The sequence below is a fragment of the Rhinichthys klamathensis genome, unplaced genomic scaffold (genome assembly GCF_029890125.1).
Source record: "Rhinichthys klamathensis goyatoka isolate OS25496 unplaced genomic scaffold, OSU_Roscu_1.1 h1tg000028l_1, whole genome shotgun sequence".
In the NCBI taxonomy this organism is placed as follows: Eukaryota; Metazoa; Chordata; class Actinopteri; order Cypriniformes; family Leuciscidae; genus Rhinichthys; species Rhinichthys klamathensis.
Window position 1 is genome coordinate 92,751 of NW_026606578.1, and position 16,028 is coordinate 108,778.

Below are 16,028 nucleotides of genomic sequence, written 5' to 3' on the forward strand. Positions count from 1 at the left end.
GGTGTCCTTTAACTGTAGGTATGATCAATATATTGGTACCATACCATATTGGTCCATATTTTGTAGTAGATATTGAATATTGAAGTGCTCATTTTGCATATTTTATCATTCTTTAAAACGGTAATAATTTAACACCGTTAAATGTAATCTTACGGTGTTATTTTAGTATAATTTATATAGTAAGTGACAGTGACATGATGTGAAGGCCAAGTATGTTAACCCATACTCAAACCTGTCCTCTGCATTTAAAGGAGAACTCCGGTCAATTTTAACATTGAGCTCATTTTTTTGTACATTTGGAGTGCTGTCAGTACAGACAAAAACGACAAAAATCCTACACCGTGTTATCCTCTTTTTAAAATTCGCACCCTGTTGACTTCAATGGGGCAAGTTCTAAACCTGCTTTTAGCCTCTTAACAACCTTAATGTGTCATTACAAGTGCACAGCCATGTGAGTGGTGTTATTAAGAGTGACCACGGTCAATCTGACTGCAGTAGATGTGAAAGATATTAATAAAAATGATGTTAATTCAGCCAGCTCACATACCTGTATTTACTTCCTGTTTTCGTTCGAAGTCCACAGTAGTCGATTGTCGAGTTCGCGCGCGCGATCATTGGTAACTAATATAACTAATGATCGCGCGCGCGAACTCGACAATCGACTACTGTTTTTAAGTTTTCAAAACTTTTTAGATGCCAAAAAGTTTCTATTGGCCGCGCTGGTAATTGTCACAGCTTTTGTCACAGACAAAAGTTGAACTATTTTGAATTTTGACCCCAGCGTGCGCACCGCTGTGCTTGCGCCGCTGTGCTTGCGCTTTGGTTGACGGAGCAACAAAACGTCCTCGCGCGGCGCAAACCATTGAAATTAATGGATGCCGCGTCCTGTTGCAAAAGCATGTGAAAAAAAAACTGCAAAGTTTGCTAGGCCAAAAAGACCATTAATCTCGCGATAAAAAAATTTATCGCGTTAAAATGGGTTTGCGTTAACGTTAATAACGCGTTTAACTGACAGCCCTAAATTTTAGGTTTAAGTTAATTTTGTTTTATGCTTTTGTCAATTTTATTCGTTTTTGTTTTTATTTAATATTCCAATTTAGCTTTATTTTTATTTCAGTTTTAGTTATAGTAAATTTAGATCAGTTAATTTTTATTTACAGGGTTCCCACACCTTTTCCCACACCAAATTCAAGGACCTTTCAAGGACATTCCAGGTCCAATACCCTCAAATTCAAGGACTTAATGTGGGGACACATTTGTTGTGTCCAACAACAAACGTTGAGGTACGGTACCAACGTAGTAGTTTTGTGCGCGCATGAACATCATGGAAACGTACAACACAAAGTACCTCACGCGGGAAACGCTTGACGTAACGCGTAAATGCGCGTAACTAACGTAAATCAAGCAAGCTAGTATGCATATGCCATGAAATGTTGGCGAAATAACACATTAGCGGACCGGGGGGAATAATATGGATTTTTTTCCCCAGAAAACTTCTTGCACAAAATAAATTCAATCCCTTTCAAGGACCTGTATCTATGTATGTTTATTTTCAAAAACTTTCCAGGGCCTTGAATTTTTTTTTTTCAGATACACAAACTTTCAAGGATTTCAAGGACCCATGGGAGCCCTGTAGGTTTTTAGGTTTTTCATTTAATAATTACATTTATTTAGAATTTATTTCAATTAATGAAAATGATTTTTAATAGTTTTAGTTTTCTATACTGTACAAAATAAATCTCAAGAAGCCTAAATTCAAAATTTTATTTTTTCATTTATCTAGACAAATACTCAGATATACAATCATTATGGTTTAACAGTCAGTGTTTGTGATATGTCGCTTTGCGTTTTCTGTTCAGCATTAGAAGTAGCTCACTTGTCACTGCCAAAACCAACTGACTGCCTTCATTCATTTTAAACGTGTTAGTTATGATCGGAGGGTCGGCAGGGCCATTGACTCAGCAGGAAGTTGAGTTTTTGGGGCTATTAACGCTCACACGCTGAGAGACACGTCCGTGCACACCGACCCCCTCTGATTCTCAAACTGCAGTGTAAATGAAGCTTACTACTGAAAATCAGCAAGTGAGACACCAACATTACATCCCTAAAAGACTGCAAGAATTCAAGTCTCAAGTGAAATGCTTAATGAATAAGCATAATGAAACTTTTTTTGGGCTTATTAGAGGGTGTACTTGTAGAGGACAGTAACCGGACAGGGAGATGATGACAGCACAGGTTGAAGAATAACAGTGGGTAGAGGACATTGGTCACAGACATCAAAAGAGACATCAAGAGTTATTAAGTAAATGACTGCAAAAGCATACCAGTCTGGAAGCGCCCTCGATGGCCACCAGTCACAGTGAACTTGTAGCCCCATTCGGTGTTACTCATATCTGATATAAACCTGAAGTAGAGAGTGTCCCCTAGAGGAGAAAGAGGAACAAATTGTTTTCATCTGTCATTGTAACTAAAGTTAAAATGCATGTACATCAGCAGATATACAACTGCAGGAAAACATGTCAAAGCGAACCATTTCTTCTTCACTTGTGAGCAACTCCGATCTTCACTCTTCACACACTACGCTTGTAAAAAAGGCCACTATAAGGGTTATATTCAAGTGTTTTAGTTGCTTTACAAAATTGACGCATTCGTCACAGCATCCATCCAGCGAGCCAATCAGCGCCGCGGAAAAGACGTGCAAGTCAGTGATCCCCACCCACTGAATTGAGTCTGACTGATCGAGAACGCGGATGGATGCCAGCTGTACTGTAACGATTTATCTTTGCTAAAGTTGAGTGTGTGCCTGTAAAGTAAGTAGCAGTCTGTTTATACATTGTTCTCCACTTAGTTTATAAACGTTTGAATAGCCCCGCATGTGTAAAAGTGAATGTATGCGAGTGACAAAACGAACTAGCTCATAAAGATGTTCATGTGTATTGAAGACATAGACATAGACATAATCTATGTGCCTTTTAGTCATTATAATGCCCATCTGTACACTGCTATTTACCTTTTTCCGGCTACAACTGAGTTCCCACGGGACTTCAGCGCGAGATTACAGCTAGCCGTCTAAAACACTATTTAGGTGAATTTAAACAATGGCTAAGTTGCTAAACGCATCTTGTTGTCATGTAAGGGCCCTGTACATGTTGGACAGACATTTTAATTGCATTTTGTGTCTGTTAAGAGGCACAAAGACACTCTTTATGTACTGTATATGCCCCCATAACTGCCGTTTTAGCTGAGTGGGAGCTCTGGGCATTAGCTTTAGAAGCTCCGTGTTGCAAGCACTAATCCGGTTCAGTTTTTTTCTATAGACAGTACTCACAAAGGTATAACGATCAAGATTAACTTAAAAATTGCCCGGAGTTCTCCTTTAATTATATGACCAATTTATGCAGAAATTCTGAGTCCAAATCAAGTAAAAGTAAGTCCAAACCAAGTAAACGTAAGTCTGTTATGATTTATTTATAAACCACTAGCACTCAAACATGCCACTTTCTCAAACTCTCACCAGGAATCTCAAAGTCCGTCCATTTCTGGTGAGAACCACTGAAGGTGTGCAGGTCCTGCAGGAAGTCGCTACTGCTGGCCATCAGGAGCTCGTCACATCCTTCCTCTGTGTGACAGCGTGAGTCGAACTTCACAGACAGGAAGATCGCTCCAGGGATGTGCACCTTATCCTGAGACAATGCAAAGGATGACACTGAGTGGACAAGAAATACTCAATTATGATCAAGGGATTTTGAGTAAAAAAAAAAATGGAATTCATACCTCAAAGTTGGTATTGTTGTCATAGGGGTGCTTGGACTCACGGACCTGCACGGCCATCCCAGGCTCCTCCATAAACTGACATGCAGTCAGTGACAGATTACCCAGCATGCTCTGGCTGCAGCCCCTCAGTACCTTCTGCAAGATCTGAGATGCAATATGTGAGGGAGAAATTTATGCTAGTAATAATGGTACAGTTTCATTGAAAGAAACATACTTCCTGCCTGTAAATTTTCTCAACTCACTCACAGGTGTGGCATTTTAGATCCTGACTACAAATCCCCTTCTCACCTTCTCCCACATCGGTCTCTCCTCTAGTTGCATGAGCATGTCCAGTATGTAGGCCATGTGAGAAGCTCCACTCAGCTCAAGGTCTTCCTCTCTGATGGGTGTGTCAGAAGGCCAGTTGGCCAGCAGTGTCGCCAACACATGTCGCGCGTACAGGATAGCAATGGCCTCGTTCACCTTGAAAAGGTACTGTCGCACTGCCTTGTTACTGCGGGCGTCCAGCTCTTTATGCAACAGAGCTGAGCTTTTGGTGCGCCGCTGTTTGGCGTAACTCAGCTGCAGGTCACTCTCGCTGTTGGTGATAAGTTTCTGTGTGATGACGTTCGTTTCTTCTGTGGCTTTTTCACACCGGGTGGGTTTAGACTAAGGTCGAAGAAAGTAGAGTGAATTAACTTAATTTACTCAAGATCACAAAATATACTCAAATATAAGTTTAATCTTAAAATTAGTCTTACCACACAGGGCACAATGATAATATCAGTATCTACAGCCTTGGTGCTTCTTTCCTCAGAACGAGGTCTTTTAGATGGTTGCCACTTCTGTGCCAGCGTACGAATAGTCTCATCGGTTTTTATAGCATCACCATCAAACCTTTGAAATGATATTTTAGAAAAAAGGATTATTTGAGAGAAAGTCTTTGATTTTATTTAATACAACTGAGTTACACACAATCTTTATTTACAATTCTGCTAATAAGTTTGCACACCTCTCACAAAATCTGCAAGAACTTTAGCACTGTGTAGATATTAAGGATCGATAAAAATGGATGACGCCATTTTAAATATTTTCAAAATTATTTGTTTTATAATAAACCGCTCACTGAGAGATTACAGATCAAGAAGTCACTGATGCACAGATTTGTGTAATTTCAGTCAAACTATGGGCCAGATTTACTAACAGCTTGCGCCAGCGAAAACCCTTTTTTGACGTTAATAAACTACTGTCAGAAGACACGCAGTGGAAAAACTAGAGCTGAAAAGGCGCATATTTTTATGGCTGACCTTATTGCATATGCAGTTGTAGGAGTTTCACTTTCAGATGCAAAATTTATGGGAGGAGAGTATTTAAATGAATCATGCAAGGTGATCACGAGCAGAACTTTACACTCCCATTGGCACTTTTTTGGAATTGCGCTCACGCTAATTTGCCCTGTTTAGTAAATCTGACCCTATGTCTCTTATTTTTTTCATATATTATTTCTGATTCTGCCAAGGGTTATGCACATTTTTGAGCTCATTCATTAATAAATTTAAAACTTGACTATATAACAGAAATCCTAATTCAAAGTATAACTCACCTTTTCTGCACCTCAAGGAAGAAAGAGTCTGTCCTCTTCATCTGGAGCTCATACATGGCTCTCAAGATGTGGAGTGGGGCATTGAGAGCATCATGGGTAATCTAAGAGCAAGACAAATATCAGAGCTAATTATTCCTCTACATACTAATTTCTACATTCTAGTACTGTGAATTATCCACCCCCTTTCCTTCTCCAATTCAGCTGGTGAGGAGCAATTACAACACTCAATCAATCTGATGATTCAAGATCAAACTGCTGGAAGAGATATGAGAAGAACAGAAGGAGGTGAAAAAGGCCCACGTCTAACAGAGGATGAGTGTCTGAAGCCTAACCTGGAAACAGATCTTTGTCTCTTCATCCAGTCCTTCCAGTGGATCCGGTCTGTTTGGATCAGCATCATCAGCGCAGCAGCTGGAGTGATCAGAGTCATGCTCTTTCTCTCTCTCCTTCTCTCCATCGGTCTCGGTGTCTCCGTCCTCTGCCATGGAGTGGATCTCTCGCTTGGAGGAATAAAGCATGATGGAGAGGATCTCTAGGTCTCGCAAAAGCCACATCTTGCTGAAGCCTGTGCCCTTGCTGCACTTGCGGACCAGGAGCTGCATCAGGCCTGAGCCTTGGATGGCCTCCTGGGCTTGATCCACACCGTGCTTCTGCAAGAAATGAAAACATGACCACTCATGACTTGTTGTGTATTTATATAATGACCCCAAAATGTATTTGTAAACTATATATATATATATATATAATGTGTATAACAACTGTAATTATTGTATATTTGATACACTATACAAACACACATACATATATATATACACACACACACAGTTCAGGTGTCTGGTGAATACCTTCAGAGTGTTATAGAGTCCTTTAAGAGCGAGAGAGAGCACCCAGGTGGCCTCCACAGCATCTTGGGCGCTGCTCTCCACCTCGACCTGCAGCAGGTGACTCACAATAGAGGTGAAGTTCTTCAGGTAGCAGCTCAGGTGGGCGGAGGTCAGGGACACAGCTTGTCCCTCATGAGACTCCACATCATTCCTGCTGCTGCTCTCATGCGCCTGGACTAACTGGTAGTCTTTCACTGAGAGGAAATATAGTAGAGACAGAGAGTCGCATTAATGCCATTTCTTACCATTACTTGTTTTGAGTGACCATGGGTGTTTCTGAAATGTTCTCTACGCAGCCTTTAACTGAGGTTAAGTCCTAGTTGAATGTTTATTGAACATCCTGTCTACTTCAATTCTGAAGTTACAATTCTGCTACCCAGAACATCCTTTCAGCGGTCAAAATTTGAAAGCCAGTTCAATCACAACAAACACTGTTGTTTTTTTCAGCATATGATTGTTTTACAATAGAGAAATACGCATTGCAGTCATCAAATATTTGCTGTTATATTTAAAGCCTAAGAAGCCAGTAAGTTTACTTCTGTTAAGTTACTACTGTCTGTTAAACAAGGGAGTAAAGCAGACACACCCTTTGTAAATGAAGGTGGGTTTGAATATCATTGCCAGTCATGTGATTTTAGACTGTGCTGAAAGACTCGTGCAGCTCTGGTATTTTTACAGCTGAGAAAATTTGAGAGATGAGTGTGATAAGTGTGAAGAACCTATTGACGGCTCCACTCGCACCTGTTCTCCTCTTACGGGTCTTGACGTCCACCACAGCAGCTCTGTTCTTCTCAGTGAAGTGTTTGAGCAGAATCATGTTGTGCTGTTCGTTGGCATTATCGATGAACACAGCCTGAGTCCCCATGCACAGAACCTAACATCAAGAGACACGTTTATTATGAGCAGCTTTTTCAAAATGTTATAAGGGCTTTTGCATCTTCAAATAAGTGTGATTGTAACAGCACATTGTTATATAATTCTACATATAACTTAATACAGGCTTATATTAAGTGTGTTAGCGTGCACGTGTGGCATGTTCGTTCATACCTCAGGGAATCCCACGAGCACCAGCAAAGTGAAGAGGTTGGTTCTCTTAAGTTGCTGTGGTAACTGCTGGATGCAGTGATCAGTGAAAGCTGCCACAACAGCACACCACTGTGAAGAAACATTCAGGTTCCGCAAGATGTCCGCCACTGAACATGCCCAATCCAGACCGATACGACTGTTGTCATGTAAAGACAGATGATGGACACAGACACAAGTGAAAAGTGTTATATAAAACATAATTTTGTTAAAAATGCAATTAAAAATATATATAAAAATACAATAACTTCCAACAAAGCTAAAGTAAAAAAAAAAAAAAGTTTCATTGTCTCTTTTGGAGTCAGCAAGATTTAAAAAAAAAAAAATGTTTAAGAAAGAGGTCTCTTTTGTTCAACCAAGGCTGCATTTATTTGATCAAAAATAAAGGAAAAACAAATAACCGTTTTGTATTTATAATTATTTTAAAACGTAATTTATTCCTGTGATGGCAAAGCTGAATTTTCAGCATCATTACTTCTGTCTTCAGTGTCACATGATCCTTCAGAAATCATTCTAATATGCTGATTTGCTGCTCCAGAAACATTTCTTAGTACTAACAAAATTAAAAACAGTTGTGCTGCATAATATTTATGTGGAAACCATGATGCAATGTTTTAGGATTCTTTGACAAACAGAAAGTTAAAAAACTAAATTTATTTGAAATATAAACATTTTGTTAACATTATAAATGTCTGGTCAATTTAATACAACAAAGTATAAAAATAAATATATATATATTTTACTGACCCCAAACTGACACTGTACATCAAAATGATTATTTAAGTGGCTTTGCAATGGAATCATTATTTATAACATACAATTTAAGTATCATAAATACATTAATATGGTGCTAAATGCATTTTATTATAGGTCAAAATGCACAAAGCACAATATTTATACAATATTGAATAGTAAAATTTGTTCAGCTCTGTCTCCCTATTCAGGTTGAAGACCTCTCATACACATTATATTCAGCCATATGTTACATATTATATCACACTACCTGTCCAGACACACTGCTCCCAGACTGAAGAGCAGTTGAGTGGTCTTCCAACCAGGAACATCAAGTGCTGCTCCATCTCCGAGGGTAAGGAGCTCAAATTTATCTGTCAGTGCCTCTGACACAGCTGCATCAGCCTCAGCAGGAGCAATCCTTAACAGAAGCTGTCCCAGAAGACCTAGTGTCAGGTGGTATGTTTCATTGAGACAGCCGGCATTCGAGATGACCACTCTGAACAGCAGTGGCAGGATGGGACTCAAGCTGGACAAAGATACTGGGCTGCCCTATAGAGGATTACATTTGTATATTAGCATATTTTGTAGAATAGAAATGTGAAAAACAAAAGAGGTATTTAAAATGGTTACAAATCAACATTTTTCCAAAGTAATCTCTGCCAACAAACCAAAAGCCAGCAATTACAAAGTAAACTGGAATCTTTGTTGTTACCGGTTTGGTTGCAGGCAACATGGCTGCCAACAATCCCAGAATTCTCTCTCTGGAGCATTCAGCAAACACGTGTTCCTGTAGCGGCCCCCGGGCTGTCTTTTCCTCCTGGTCTTTATATGCATCCAGATTTTCTGAGGTAGGAGATGTGATAGTATCTCCACTTGACTCTGGAACTGAGACACAAAAAAAATTATAAACACTAAATTAGCTACCTATAATGCTGTCACAACATCTTTACTCTAGTAGTTTTGTCCCCATTTACACCTATGTTCCGTTGTCTTTGATTGAATCCCACAAGACATTCAAATGCAACAAATTTACACCTAAAGCAGAAATCAAACTTTGACTAAATAAAGATATTATACTGTAGACTAGAGCTCTTGATTATTGAAGAGTACTCAGAGAAAACGAAACCCCCACAAGCTCACCTCTGACTCCAGGGGACAGTGTGTCCTCACTAGACACAGAGGGTGTCTGACTTGCACTGGACGAGTCTGACGTATCTTCAGAGACTAGCTTCCTCCTCCTCGCATCACCTTCTGCATTAGGCTCCTGCTTTTGGGGTTTCTTGTCAAGAGGGGAAAAAACAATATCATGAGGACAGATTGTACTTTTTTTTAAGTTAAAGAGTATGTTTTTTTTTGGGGGGGGGGGGGGGGTTGTCACAGATTTAAAAAAAATAAAAAGGCAAAGGGCTTCAGTAATGTAGTATGTGCAGTGACTGACTCTGTCTCTAGATAGCAAAGGGGAGCAGATAGCTGTAGTGCTGCTAGGCAGTGAGGAGGTGTCTGTGCTGCTGATGTCCTGAGAGGAGCCAGCCGTCGCAGGACACAGTTCACTCTCTGTGGCTGATTCATTCGAAGAAAGCAGGGACAGCAGGGCAGAGGCTCGTAAACCTACAGGAAACAACAGCAACTCTAACTATACATACAAACCACTTTAGACTTCCATTTCTAGTTAACACACATAATTCCTAACAGATCATGAGGATTCAAATATACTGATTACCTTTCCCAGTCTGTCCCTTCAGCAGGCACTCATTGATGATGTCAGAACAGTGGGTCTGCAGAGCGCTGGCATAACCGAGGGTGACATCATCCAGAGGCTCTCCGTCCTGCGCTCTCTCGCTGACCAGCTCAGAGGTGAACAGGGCGAGCGTGGCAAAAAGCAGCCAGGAGTAGTTATGTATGTAGGGCTGGATGAGTCTGTGGCGGTCACTGATGCGGATGGTGACCATAGGGTACACTGTGATACGGTGGGTGGGCAGATGGCTGGAGAGGGGAAAAAATAAATATATATAATGTATAAGTTTATATACAGTGTGTGTGTGTATATATATATATATATATATATATTTAGTATAGACACAGAGGGTGTCTGACTTGCACTGGGCGTATATATATATATATATACATACTAAACAATGGTCATTAAAGTATAAACCATTCCCAAACAATTTTTCAAAATAAACAACAATATATATGCATGTAGACAGACAGACAGACAGACAGACAGACAGACAGACAGACAGATAGACAGATAGACAGATAGACAGATAGACAGATAGACAGATAGATAGATAGATAGATAGATAGATAGATAGATAGATAGATAGATAGATAGATAGATAGATAGATAGACAGACAGATAGACAGATAGATAGATAGATACGTCAATAATATATGTATTGTTGTTTATTTTGAAAAATTGTTTGGGAATGATTTATACTTTAATAACCATTGTTTAGTTGCTGTCTCAGACTGTAAACCATACATGCTAGAGGTTGTCTTCACGATTGTGTGGCACGTGTATTTAAGGGTGTGCGATATTGAAAAAATCTTTAGAAAATTTTAGAAACAATAACGATAATTAAACTATATTTTGCTGAGTGAGTTATTGAGCTGGTACATTGGCAGGTTGAAGACTCCCGTGGACATCTGACTCCTAAAGTTTTTGATATTCCGCATATTCTGTGTAGTGGTTAGTTCGCAGCAGTGACAGAAATTAAATTTATCAATAAGTTTAAATTGATTTTTCCATTTATGGGCATTTTTGTCTTTATAATAAGAGCATTTTTTCTAACCTAATTAAATGTAGCCTATGCATCATCTTTTGTGTCAAATTCCTAATCAAATTTAATCAATAAATTAAATTAGAATAATAAGACACTATAGGGCTGTTACCAATCAAATGAAATCAGTAACAACAAAATCTGTCTTTGCAATGGAGAGAAAACACAGAAGCTGTATCTGAAGTGGCATTTAGATGCATTTACTATTTAAAAAGTGTTTAATTAGTCCCGGCACCATGACATGCGACTTGGGGGGGTTGGGGGAGAGAGAGATTGAAATAATCATGGGGGGGCTTGAGATCGGCACAGATATAATATTATTATTATTCAAATGAGCATTTGACTTTCTTATTGAGGGAGTCATTGAATCATTCATTCAACCAATTCAGGGGGACTGATTCATTCAGTAACAAAACACTGCACAGTGTTGTTCAGATATAAAACAGATCTGCTGTGGCTTTGTTTAGAACGATTTTTGTTGGTGAAATGGAGCAAAAACAGGCAATATTGTGTTTAAAATGTAAGTTACTTAACTTCTTGTTTATTAAATTGTTGTATAAAATAAATATCACATTTGCAATCGAGCTGATATGAAAAAACAACCATCACTCTTTGTGTGATTGCTTAACTATGTTACAGGATATAAAAATAGCCTAAAAGACAAATATTCTTTTATGTTAATAAAAGTAAATCTTGCAGTGAAAGCATTCAAGATCTAAATGTGCATGTGCAGAAGTCCTAAACTTAAAAGGCTACATCACGCAGTGTATGCATGGACTCTCTAAGATTGTTTTTGCGAAGTAAGGGACATATTCGATAATGTCAGATCCCACATCGTTAAAACTATTGCACACATCTACGTGTATTACCTGTCTGGGTATTTTTTGGCATTGTAACAGCCAAAGCAAAGATCAAAGTCCTCACAGACATTACAGTTAATCCTGCTGCCCACAATAAGGCCCTGGCAGTGGTCACAGGCATACTCCATGTTGACCATCTCATGGTCATCCTCATGGCCTTCTGGTTTAGCACCACCTGAACAAGAAGAGCAGAACCATTCAACAAACGCACTCCAGAGAAATGTGCTGCAGCTGCAATAGAGTTATTGCACAGTGTCTAACTTTGTTATTGTAATAGATAAGTGGAAATAATGCTTCGTGACAATGTTGCTTTCCCTTCATTACAGTGTAAGTGACTCACTGAGGAAGCAGGTCTTGCACAGGTCCATGTCTGTGCACTGCAGGCACCGGTAGCGATGCCACGGTGCGATCCGCTCGCAGCCGTCACACGAAATCTCCACATTTAGCAGGTCGCAGTAGCGTGCAATGAACATGTGCATCTGCAAAGGTCAAAGGTCAGTGAATGAGCACCAAAAATATACAATATGTTTATTGGGTAGGTTGCATATGGAAGTGTGTAAAATCTGTGCTTTTGCAGAGAACAAACACTGTTCACAGATGAACTAGATCAAAATTTAAACTTGAATTACTGTGGATGCTGACATTTACTTGTGTTTGCAGAGATTAACCATTGGTTTGGAGGAATACATTCAATAAAGATGACAAGCATGAATAATAATGCAATAAAAAAAGTTACTTTTAAAAAAAGTGTTAATTTAGCTGCCTTATTTAATAGTCTCCATTATTTTTATTTTTTTTAATTAATGTGAACTTTGATGGTCTTTTGTGATCTACAGTTTTACTGTACAGGAAAACCTTTCTTTGATGTGATATCTGTACCTTTCTCTTGTCCTCTACTGAGGCCTGGCTGATCTTGTCAAACCATTTCTCAAACATGCCGTCCAAACACTCATCCATCCATTCACAGTTCCTCTCGTAGTCAGCGATCTCATCCTCCTCCGTCCACTGACTACACCACCATGTCACATGAAGAAAAGGAGATGAGAAGCCAAATAAAACATTTGATACATTTTAAACCTAGTTTGTTAATAGGGTGTAATCTACACTTAATCCTGATCTTACAGTTTCAATAATGCAAAACAACTAACAACAACAAAGCTCACGAAAGAACTCAAGACATGTTCAAAAACTACATGTTAGAAGTCAACAGATAATTGATTTGGACATCCAGTGTCTGTCTGTCTCCCTCCTCATTTTAACCCTCCTTTTATACGGAAGTCTTTTAACAATTGAAGTCCCCGTGGCTGCGGTCATGTGTCATAAATTTAATCAGGTTGAATTCAAGTCAAAAAGGCTGAGAACGATACCTGATGGCAATGTCATGTACACTGATGTTTTCCTGTGACATGGTGAGCAGAAGATCAGGCAGTTTGATGTCCTGAAACAGCGACAAATCTTCGGCCTCCCAGCTCATATCCAGCAAATGCAACAGACATGTCTGCACACATGACAGGGCAGGCAGCAGGACCCTGAGGACATAAAGAAGACATAACGGGCATAAAACACAGAAAGGACATAAAAAAGAATATGTTGTATATAAGGACTACAGCAGTTGTATTTGTAGTCCTTATGTGGCAACTTTATTATTAGCAACTTCTAAAGCATACACGGGTTTCAAAATTCATGTTCAGGGTATGACTATGTAATTTATATTGTAGAACAAATGTTTAAAAACAGGGGAGAGAGAACCCACTTTTCGTTCAGTGCGTTGAAGTCCTGCACGGCCGCTACTAGCATGAGAACCAGCTGATGATGCGAATGCCTGACCAGCTCCCTCATCTCCTGCCCGCTGCCCGCCAACTGAGAAAAGTAACTGAGAAAGAAAGATAAGAGTTAAAATAGTGATTAGGATAGTACTAGTAGATATTATTAGTACCATAAGAAATGACAGCCCATTTTTTTGGATAACATACTTTGTGAAATCTTTCTGACAGGCCAAGAGTTCCTGGAGAAACAAAATACAGGGTGCCTGGAAGAGGTGCGGTTTCCCCAGGGTGAGTATACACTTCTGCACGAGCTCCAGCACCTCACACACACTCAGAGCCTGCGCTTTCTTCAGAGCCAGAGTTTGAAGAACACTGAACACACACACACAAGAACACTTCATTACGACTGATCAGAGACATGTCACCACATATGCACACCTTGAAAATCTGGAATTAAACAAAGTTTTAGGACTTTGACCAGAGGTTTGGGCTCAGTGAGACTATTAAAGAAATAAAGCAGCACAATGCCTCCCACATTGATAATAAGAAATGTTTCTTGAGTAGCAAATCAACATATTGGAATAATTCTGAAGGATCATGTGACTGAAGACTGGAGCAATGAAGCTGAAAATTCAGCTTTGCCGTTATCACAGGAACAAATTACATTTTAAAATATATTAAAATAGAAAACAAACAAATGCAGCCTTGATGAGAATAAGAGACTTCTAAAAACCTTACAATTACATATACCCAATTTGTAACACTTTATAACAAGTATACAGTAATAAAGTACTTTACGAATGATTAGTTTATAGTTACTTTATCGTTAATATATTGTAGTCCCTACATGGTTAACATTTTAATAGGCTATATACAAATAGTGAGCTTCATTTATTGTCACTGTAATTAACACAATTATTAATGTTTAATTGGCCCTTAGGTAAAGCGTTAGATAACTTTTTATGCTTTGTTAACAAACTTAATCATTGTAAATAGCTCTCAATTGAGATTAGGTCACAGAAAATGGGAGAGTTCGTTAAGCGCTTTAAACCAACCTTTATTAAACATTAATTGCATTAGTATTAAGTGTTAAATAAATTAATGTTTCCGTTTTCTGTGACCTAATCTAAAGTGAGAACTATTTCCTTACTAAAAAACAATTAACAATTCCTTTACTACGAGCTAATTTACAATAATAATTGTGTTAATTACAGTGCCAATGAATGAAAAACTCACTATTTAAATATATCCCATTAACATACTAACAAGTGTAGAAACTACTAGTAGTAAGTAAAAGTAAGTGACATGAATGATGGTAACCCATACTTAGAATTTGTCCTCTGCATTTAAACCATTCAAGTTAGAGCACACACATTAGGAGTAGTGAGTAGTGAACACACACACACACACACACACACACACTGCAAACCGTGGACACACACACCCGGAGCAGTGGGCAGCCATTCACCTCGGCACCCGGGAACCTTAGGGTTACCAGTCTGCTCCCAATATATTAACTATGACTTAATTATAAACTAATACTTTGTTAATGATTTGTAAGTACTTTATTACTGTATATTTATTAAAAAGTGTTATCAACATTTGTAATAATATTTTAATTACATTAAAAAAATGCACAACAAAACGAATCATTTCTGTGTTCTCAGATGTACAGTAAATGCTACCATAATTCAACAGATTTTAATGCATAGATAACAGTTCAAATATATATGATATTTCAGCAACTAATAGCTGTAATTTCAGTAAAACTTAGCAAACAAGTTGTAAGGGCTACTTGTAAGATCATTAACGGTCACTATTAAGTATTACTGTGTGGAAAAAAGCCAACAGGACATTCAGCACAGTATCTACTTTTGTGTAATAGTGTGTCAGATAATCATATGGGTTAGCACGACGTGTGTGTGAGTTTATGCATCAAAATCTGTTGAATAATGGCATCATACTTCTAGCTATTCACATCATGAGGTGAAAATACTCAGTTCATACCTGCTCTCATTAATGACCATGTCCTTCAAAAAGCTGAGGATGTGTTTGAGGATCAGGAAGCGCTCTTTGACAGGTGGTGCTGTGCGAGGCTCCTCCATAGATCGTAAGGACAGGAGCCTCAAGCGTCCCCGACTGAAAGGTGCTTTACGTGGGAAGACTAACGGGGACAAAGGGTCTCCTGTTTGAGACTGAAGACTTTCTGAGGAGCCTGTGGCACCCTGAGAACTGGTGCTGCTGGAAAGACCAGCATCCACTGATGCAGAGAATGCCTGCTCCTGTGTCCGCTCACTCTGACCTGGCCCTGCTGCTTCTGCTCCCTCAGGGGTCTGGGATATGGAGGGACTGGGCTGGAAGTCTCCCTCTGTGGTCGAAATAGATCGGAGAAGAGGAGGAGCACAGGCGCCATCTTCAGGTCTGGAAGACTCTTGTTCCGGATGTGCAGAGATACCTCCGCTCGGGCTGAATTGAAAGAGGAACAAACTTCTACTGATGCAAATTTCAGCTGTTAAGAGAGTGAAAAAAGGGAGAGTGAGAATGCAGCCTCATTATTTTAA

The 16,028-nt window shown here is 39.1% G+C and overlaps 1 protein-coding gene across 3 annotated transcripts in view; it reads right to left on the reverse strand.

Moving 5' to 3' along the window:
• Window positions 1-16,028, reverse strand: part of zzef1 (zinc finger, ZZ-type with EF hand domain 1) — a 55,310-nt gene that overhangs the window by 16,231 nt on the left and 23,051 nt on the right. For all 3 annotated transcript variants that reach the window (XM_056244583.1, XM_056244582.1, XM_056244581.1), the window contains exons 29-50: window positions 15,475-15,976; window positions 13,675-13,839; window positions 13,455-13,574; window positions 13,069-13,230; window positions 12,581-12,710; window positions 12,042-12,180; window positions 11,711-11,876; window positions 9,779-10,041; window positions 9,497-9,666; window positions 9,199-9,337; window positions 8,771-8,943; window positions 8,327-8,607; window positions 7,288-7,462; window positions 6,982-7,114; window positions 6,202-6,434; window positions 5,689-6,006; window positions 5,357-5,457; window positions 4,515-4,650; window positions 4,063-4,422; window positions 3,775-3,918; window positions 3,515-3,683; window positions 2,325-2,423 (exon numbers count right to left, since the gene is read on the reverse strand). In XM_056244583.1, coding sequence (XP_056100558.1) covers window positions 2,325-2,423; window positions 3,515-3,683; window positions 3,775-3,918; window positions 4,063-4,422; window positions 4,515-4,650; window positions 5,357-5,457; window positions 5,689-6,006; window positions 6,202-6,434; window positions 6,982-7,114; window positions 7,288-7,462; window positions 8,327-8,607; window positions 8,771-8,943; window positions 9,199-9,337; window positions 9,497-9,666; window positions 9,779-10,041; window positions 11,711-11,876; window positions 12,042-12,180; window positions 12,581-12,710; window positions 13,069-13,230; window positions 13,455-13,574; window positions 13,675-13,839; window positions 15,475-15,976 — 4,278 coding nt within the window. The remainder of the gene's footprint in view (window positions 1-2,324; window positions 2,424-3,514; window positions 3,684-3,774; window positions 3,919-4,062; window positions 4,423-4,514; window positions 4,651-5,356; window positions 5,458-5,688; window positions 6,007-6,201; window positions 6,435-6,981; window positions 7,115-7,287; window positions 7,463-8,326; window positions 8,608-8,770; window positions 8,944-9,198; window positions 9,338-9,496; window positions 9,667-9,778; window positions 10,042-11,710; window positions 11,877-12,041; window positions 12,181-12,580; window positions 12,711-13,068; window positions 13,231-13,454; window positions 13,575-13,674; window positions 13,840-15,474; window positions 15,977-16,028) is intronic.